This window comes from Penaeus monodon, chromosome 1 (genome assembly GCF_015228065.2).
Source record: "Penaeus monodon isolate SGIC_2016 chromosome 1, NSTDA_Pmon_1, whole genome shotgun sequence".
Taxonomy (NCBI): Eukaryota; Metazoa; Arthropoda; class Malacostraca; order Decapoda; family Penaeidae; genus Penaeus; species Penaeus monodon.
The window spans coordinates 62,405,066-62,412,565 of NC_051386.1; the positions used below are offsets into that span (position 1 = coordinate 62,405,066).

Below are 7,500 nucleotides of genomic sequence, written 5' to 3' on the forward strand. Positions count from 1 at the left end.
AAGTGAGAAAAATGGCACTAAATAACGACAAACAAATAATAATAACAACAATAATAATAAAAGTGTGAGGGAAAATCGCTCTAGACGACCGCATCGCACCACCCAGGGGAGAAGAAACCCCCGTGGAACCTCGGGTGTCCATTGGGGTCGTCCCTCGGGGTGTGCGGATGGACGCTCTGGGCCGCGTACCTCCTCAGGCGAGACTTCAGAGTGGACGTCACTTCAGGGAATAAGTGGGAGACGTCTGTGGTTTCCAGCGGGTCGTCTGTGGGAGAAAGGAGAGAGAGAGAGTGTGAGAGAGTGTGAGTGTGATAAAGGAGAGAGAGAGAGTGTGAGGGGTGGTGAAGGGGGGGAGGGGAATTTTAGGTGTGGTGGTGGTGGTTTTGGGTAGTTGTGGTGGTAATGGTGTGGTGGGGGTAGGTTTTGAATTAAGGTTTATTTATTTCTGTCTGTGGTTTCGAGAAGGTCGTCTGTTGGAAGATAAAAGAGAGAGAGAATGTGTAGGGGGGGGGGGGGAGTGAGGAGGGAATTTTTAGGTTTTTGTGGTTGTGGTAGTTGTGGTGGTAATGGTGTTGGTGGGGGTATATTTTGAATTAAGTTTTATTTATCTCTGTGGTTTCCAGTGGGTCGTCTGTGGCAAGAAGGAGAGAAAGAGGGGGGTAGGGGTGAGGGGCGGAATTATATATTTTTTGTGGTTGTGGTTATGGTGGTGGTATATTTTGACCTTATTTTATTATTTCTGTCTGTGGTTTCGAGGGGGTCGTTTGTAGAAGGAAGAAAGAGAAGGGCGAGGGTTGAAATTTTTTTTTCTTGTCGTGTTTTTGGCTGGTGGAGGTTGTGATTGGTTGTGGCGGTGGCTCATAAGGTTGTTGGTGGTGGGGTTGGTATATCTTTAATTCAGTTTATCTGTCTGGCATTAAAGAAATCAGTGGGTGACGTCTGCGAGAAGGAGGGGAAAGGTGAGGAATGGGAATTATATTTTTTTTTATCTTGTGGTGGTTGGAATCTAGTTTTTTATTTGGTGGTGGTTGTAGTTGTGGTGGTGATGGTGGTGTTGTTTGCATTGTTGTTGTTGGTGGTGTATAACATAATTTGCTGTATCTCCAAATTCCTTAAATAATTCTTGTGGTTATTCTTTCGTTCCCTTCACGAAAACGATATACATTTGTACGACTAACTCTTTCAGAAACACCGCAATAATTACAACAACAATAACAGCAATAATACTAAACCTAATAACAATAATAAACAACAATACCAACAAAATCAGGAACAATAATAAAAATCAGCATCACACACAAAAAGAAAAACACGTATATACCCACCCCTCAAGTTATACAACACAACGTGATTTGCAGGCATAGTAGTGTACCAAGACGAGCAACAGTGAGTGGGTAGGAAGCCAAATTTTCCTCCTGCTGCCACGTCTGAGGGCGGCACCCACCCGTCGAACCGCCCACCCCCGCCTACGATGAGCTTCCAGTGCTTCCTCCTGGAACAGAGGGGTAAAAGTAAGTGCTGAGGGAATTGAGGTGAAGGAATGGTAAGTGGTATTGATCAAATGAAGATTTTTTTGGGGAGAGAGAGAGAGAGAGAGAGAGAGAGAGAGAGAGAGAGAGAGAGAGAGAGAGAGAGAGAGAGAGAGAGAGATCTTTAGAAAAAGAGAAAGGAGTGTTTTATGCTTTTTTTTTTTTTTTTTTTGAGACAGAGACTACGAGCGAGAGAGCGAGAGAGAGAGAGAGAGAGAGAGAGAGAGAGGGAGAGAGAGAGAGAGAGTAAGAAAGAAAGAAACACAAACACAGAAACAGACACAGAAAAAGGAGCGAAAGAGAAAAAAGACAAAAAAAGAAGAAAAAAAAAACATTAACACACCGTATCGCCCCTTTCAGCGGCCCCTTCCGCACATTGTAAACAAAGGACGACCTTGGCGACTCCGCGTTGGTCGTGATCGCCTCCCACAGGTTGAGTCCGTCGCCTTCCCACCCCTGGGGCTGGTCGTCGTCCTCCCAGGTGTCGGGGTCGTCGTCCTCTGGGGTCGTCACATGCCCCCCGCCCCTTCGCTTCCTGAAGGGGGACTTGGTAGCTCTCACGGCGTGTAGGAGAGTACTCTGCCAGTCCACTATGTGCATCAGCCTGTGAGCAAGGGTCTCGAATTTTAAGATTGTGGGGAATATCTTCTTTTTTCTTTTCTTTTTTTGCTGTTTTTATTCAGTTATGCGTTTGTCTATTCATTTATTAACTTATTTCTTTATATGTGCATGTGCTTGTTTATTTATTTATTTACATATTTATCTATTCACTTAATTTTGTTATAGAATGAATGTGATAGATATAATGGTTTGTCATTGTTTGACATTAAGAGCTTAAATATGTTATATTCAATTAATAAACTGAAGAGAGGGAAATAACAAAGGAATAAGATTATATCAAAATTAATTCGCATCACATAATATTGGTAATGAGGATACGAAATTAGTTTAAATAATCATTCAAATATCGTCTAAAATACATCAGATCGAGCAACTAAAATTACTTAAATACAGAATAATATGAAAGAAAACATAAATCAAAAATAGATAGATAAGTAGATATGAAATAAAAATATATACACAATAAAAAAAAAAAACACTGTTTCCAAAATATAAACCTCTTCCTCAGCAACCGACCTACCCATCGTATTTAAACCCTGTTTTCGGCAGCAGAGGAGAGTGAATGAAAGCCACGCCCCTCGTACCGCCCTCGAACACGCCTCCTTTATTCCCTCGCAGCGGAAAGTTGTTGCCTCCTGACCTGATATTGCCGCCGTTCTGTGAAATAAGGTCACATATAATGACGTCAGAGGAGGTACCTAGTGTAAGCCTAACAATAAAGATATAATACTGTAGGTAGATATCATTCTAATAACTTAGTTGTAGTAGTAGTAATAGGAGGAGAGTAGTAATAGTTGTAATAGTAATGGTAGTAGTGTGCAATAGTAGTAGTAGCAGTTGTGTTACTGGTAGTTGTCGTAGTAGTAGAAGTGATAAATTTAGTTATAGTCGGAGTAGTGATGGTGGTAGCAGTACAAGGAATGGTAGGTAATAGAAGAAGTAGTAATAGTAGTACTAATAATAAGAGTAGCAGTAGTATAGTAATAGTAGTAGCAGTAGTAGCAATAGTAGTAGCTGAAGTAGTAGTATCAGTAGTATAACAGAGTAGTATAAGCAGTGATTATAATAATAATCAATAACTAATAATGATACTAAACGCGATAATAACAGAAATAATAACAAAAAAAAATTATAATAGTAAAGACATTAATAATAATCTTTATAATCATCATATCTATAGTGTTATTACTACCATCATTTCGTAACACTACAGGATCCCAAGCATTCCAGTGATATACTTGCTGGAACCCTATTTTAAGACTACATGATTATCATCTAATTATGAGGGTAATTTAAAGGTGTAAGTTACATTATCTGCGAGGCACACATTCCCTTTACGACGTGTAATAGTCAGGGAAAATTTTCATTTACATTTTGTACAGAGGGAGAGAGAGGGAAAGGGAGAGAGAGAGAGAGAGAGAGAGAGAGAGAGAGAGAGAGGTGGGGGGAGGGAGAAAGAGAGAGAGAAAGGGAGAGAGAGAGAAAGGAGAGAGAGAGAAGATAGAGGGAGAGAAGAAAGAGAGAGAGAGAGAGATAGAGAGAGGGAGAGAGAGAGAGAGAGAGAAATTCATTTTCATTATATACGAGGAAACACATATCATGCTTTAGCCAAGGTAGATTAGCTTTTACTATGGTTAAGCTGTTCGTACCAAGTATCATGTTTATATTTCTGATAAGTTTGAGAGAGCTTTATGTTTTTAGCCTTTTCATTTAGTGTTGATGTTGTTATCGTTATTTTTGTTTGTATTGTATTATCATTACATTGTATGTATTGTATTATTATTACTAGTATTATCATTATCATCTTCATCTTCATCTTCATCTTCATCTTCATCTTCATCTTCATCTTCATTTTCATCTTCATCTTCATCTTCATCTTCATCTTCATCTTCATTTCATCTTCATCTTCATCTTCATCATCATTATAATCATCATCATCATCATCACCATCACCATCATCATCATCATCATTTCATCTTCACACACACACAAGCAAATAAACAAACAAACAAACACACACACACACACACACACACATACACACACACACACACACACATACACACACACAAACAAACAAACACACACACATACAGAAACAAACAAACAAACAACACCCCCCCCTTAAAAAAAACGCACAGTTTACTCACTCGAACCAAGCACACGCAATTGATACGCTTCTGCGATAAGACACCATGTTTCTTGCGATAAGAGAGAGGATAAGAGGATCGAGTTTATGAGCTCATTCAAATTTACATATAAACAAATCTGGGGGGAGATTTAGTACATTACAAATCTTGTTAATGAGTTTTTCCATTTCTTTTTTTCTCTATTTTTGTGAATGTTCGTTTGGAGTGAGGGAGAGGGGGGGGGAGGAGGAGGGGGGATGGTGGGGGGGAGGAGGGGGGAGGGGGGTAAAGGAGAGGTGAAGAGGGAAAGGAAGAGGAAGAGAAAAAGAGAAAGAAAAGAAAAGGGGGAAAAGTAAATAAGAAAAAAGAGACGAGAAAAAAAGGGCAAAAAAACAAGAGAAGGAAAAAAAATAAAGAAAGGAAAGGGAAGAGAAAGAAAAATAGAAACAAGGGAAAAAAAAAAAAAAAAAAAAAGAAAGAAAGGAGATGGATAATAGAAAGGAAAGAGAAAGAAAAAGAAAATAAAGAACGCAAAAAATACAGAATAGAATAGAAACCGAGGAAAAAGAAAACAAAAAAGAACAACATAATAAGTGAATAAATAGGAAAGGAAAGAAAGAGAGAAAAGAAGAGAAAAACGGAAAATTTTAAAAAATAAATAAAAAAAATAATAAAAAAAAGCATGCACATAATGCATCGAAGTTAATGAAACGAAGAAGAGTAAGAATAAGAAACAAAGGAAGTCAGAGAAGATAATGCATAAATGAATGATTAAAGTGTGTGTATATATATGTATATATAAATCTTTATATCTATCTATCTATTCATCTATCTATTCTATCTCTCTCTTCTCTCTCTCGTCTCTTCTCCTCTCAAGACACACGCATATACAAACCACACTTCCCCTCATGCTATTTTCATCCCCTCCCCCCCCCCCTGCCGGGCCATAAGTGAAAGGCCCGGGCGAAGCCAGAACTTCGCAAATCTCAAGCAAGCAAGCCCCCCCCCCCCCTCCCCCCCGAAGACCTCAACCCCGGCGGTGCCAAGTCGTGCCCCAGCGCCTTCGGGGGCTTTAAGCGGATTAACCCCATTACCCCCGATCGAAGAAGGTACGGAGGTTAATCAGGGCTAATTACGTCTTACAAAAAAATAAATAAATAAAAAAAAAAAAAAACTCATCATATTTTTTTTTTCTTTTTCAGCCCGAGGCGATTACGAAATGACGAATTACCGATTCTTATTGGCTGAGCCGATAGATCAAAGTCGTACTCTGGAAAGCCTTTTGGAATTTATGAAGGTCGTATTTTCAGAGTCCTTGGCTGGTCGTCATTCCGCGATGCACTTTCGCTAAACTTCTTTTTTTTTCTTTCTTTTTTTTCTGTACCTTTTTTTTCTTTCTTTCTTTCTTTCTTTGTTTTTTCCTTTTCTTTTTCGTTTTTTTTTTTGTACTTTTTTTTTCTCTCTCTTTTTTTTTGTATTTTTTTCCTCTACCATTTTTCTTTCTTTTTTTACTAATTTTTTTCCTTTTTCTACAATTTTTTTGTCTTTGTACCCCCAAGCCGGTAAAAGAGGAGTTTTTTTTGTGTGTCTCAAGTAGCCTGATTACATCTCTTATATATACAAATGCGGTCAAACACCTGCAGAGCTATTTGCATAGTACTCTTACTCTGTACGCGTGTGCATAAATAAATAAATAAATAAACATATAAATATATATAAATTCATGTATATATATGTATGTATGTATATAAATATAAATTAATATGCATATGTATATCTATATGTGTGTTTTTTTTTTTTTTTTAACGGTAGGTTCATGTCTGAGCCGCCGTGATCACAGCATGATACTTAATTGTAGTTTTCATGTTGTGATGCTCTTGGAGTGAGTACGTGGTAGGGTCCCCAGTTCCTTTCCACGAGAGTGCGGTGGTACCTTTTAGGTATCATTTCTCTCTTTTTATTATTATTATATTATTATTATATTATTATATATATATATATATATATATATTTAGTATATATATGATATGTGCGTGTGTGTGTGTGAGTGTGTGTGTGTGTGTGTGTGTGTGTTTGTATTTAAAAAGAAGAAAAAGACAGGATGAAAAAATACCCGGAATAAATATAACAGTAGTGATAAATATTAATAACCACGTTTTTTTTGTTTTGTTTTGTTTTTTACAAGGAAACTACGTGGTTCGTATTTCCAGGCTGGTTAACTACTACTACTACTATTACTACTTCTACTACTACTACTTCCCCTCCTCCTCCTCCTCCTCCTCCTCCTCCTCCTCCTCCTCCTCCTCCTCCTCCTCCTCCTCCTCCTCCTCTCCTCCTCCTCTCCTCCTCCTTCACCTCCTCTCACCTCCTCCTCCACCTCCTCTCCTCCCCTCCCCTCCTCCTCCTCCTCCTCCTCCTCCTCCTCCTCCTCCTCCTCCTCCTCCTCCTCCTCCTTTTCCCCGGTACAGCCAAGATCCCAAAAGAAAATATGGACGAATTACCATTATCCTCCCACACTTACGTCAGTGGTGAAAACGATGATCGAGTTGTGATAAAGATCTGACTTCTTCAGTTCACTCACGACATGGCCAATCAGGTCGTCTAGCGCACTCAGCATACCTGTAAAGTAGGTATAATGAAGGGATGGCAAGAAGCAAGATGAAGGTGATTGGTGCAATTATTACCCTGATGTTGATAATCAGTCTAAGTCTTGATTGGTAATGGCATGGTTGTTGATTCATCACCTGAGCTGTGATTTCATGCTTAGCAGTTAAATATTGATTCCTATTTTAATTTGGCTAAAGATGTTATCATTATTATTATCTTTATTATTATCATCATCATCATCATCATCAACATCATCATCCCTCATCATCCATCCTCTCATCATCATCATCATTCATCATCATCATCACATCAATCATCATCACCATCATCCCATCATCATCATCATCATCATCATCATCTCATTATATATCATTGTTATTATTATTATTATTATTATTATTATAATTATTATAATTATTATAATTGTTATAATTATTATAATTATTATAATTGTTATAATTATTATAATTATTATCATCATCATTACTATTAATTATTATTATTATTATTATTATTATTATTATTATTATTATTGTATGATTATTATTCATCTATCCTTATCATCCTCATCATCATCATCATTATCATCATCATTAGCCAACACTGAATCACAA

The 7,500-nt window shown here is 37.8% G+C and overlaps 1 protein-coding gene across 2 annotated transcripts in view; it reads right to left on the reverse strand.

The window, feature by feature from the left end:
• Nucleotides 1-7,500, reverse strand: part of LOC119575384 (arylsulfatase I-like) — a 142,843-nt gene that overhangs the window by 1,106 nt on the left and 134,237 nt on the right. For both annotated transcript variants that reach the window (XM_037922967.1, XM_037922975.1), the window contains 5 exons: nucleotides 6,801-6,898; nucleotides 2,671-2,807; nucleotides 1,873-2,133; nucleotides 1,326-1,492; nucleotides 1-265 (listed from right to left, as the gene is read on the reverse strand). The exon at nucleotides 1-265 is cut by the window's left edge and continues 1,106 nt beyond it. In XM_037922967.1, coding sequence (XP_037778895.1) covers nucleotides 81-265; nucleotides 1,326-1,492; nucleotides 1,873-2,133; nucleotides 2,671-2,807; nucleotides 6,801-6,898 — 848 coding nt within the window. In that variant the 3' untranslated portion in view covers nucleotides 1-80. The remainder of the gene's footprint in view (nucleotides 266-1,325; nucleotides 1,493-1,872; nucleotides 2,134-2,670; nucleotides 2,808-6,800; nucleotides 6,899-7,500) is intronic.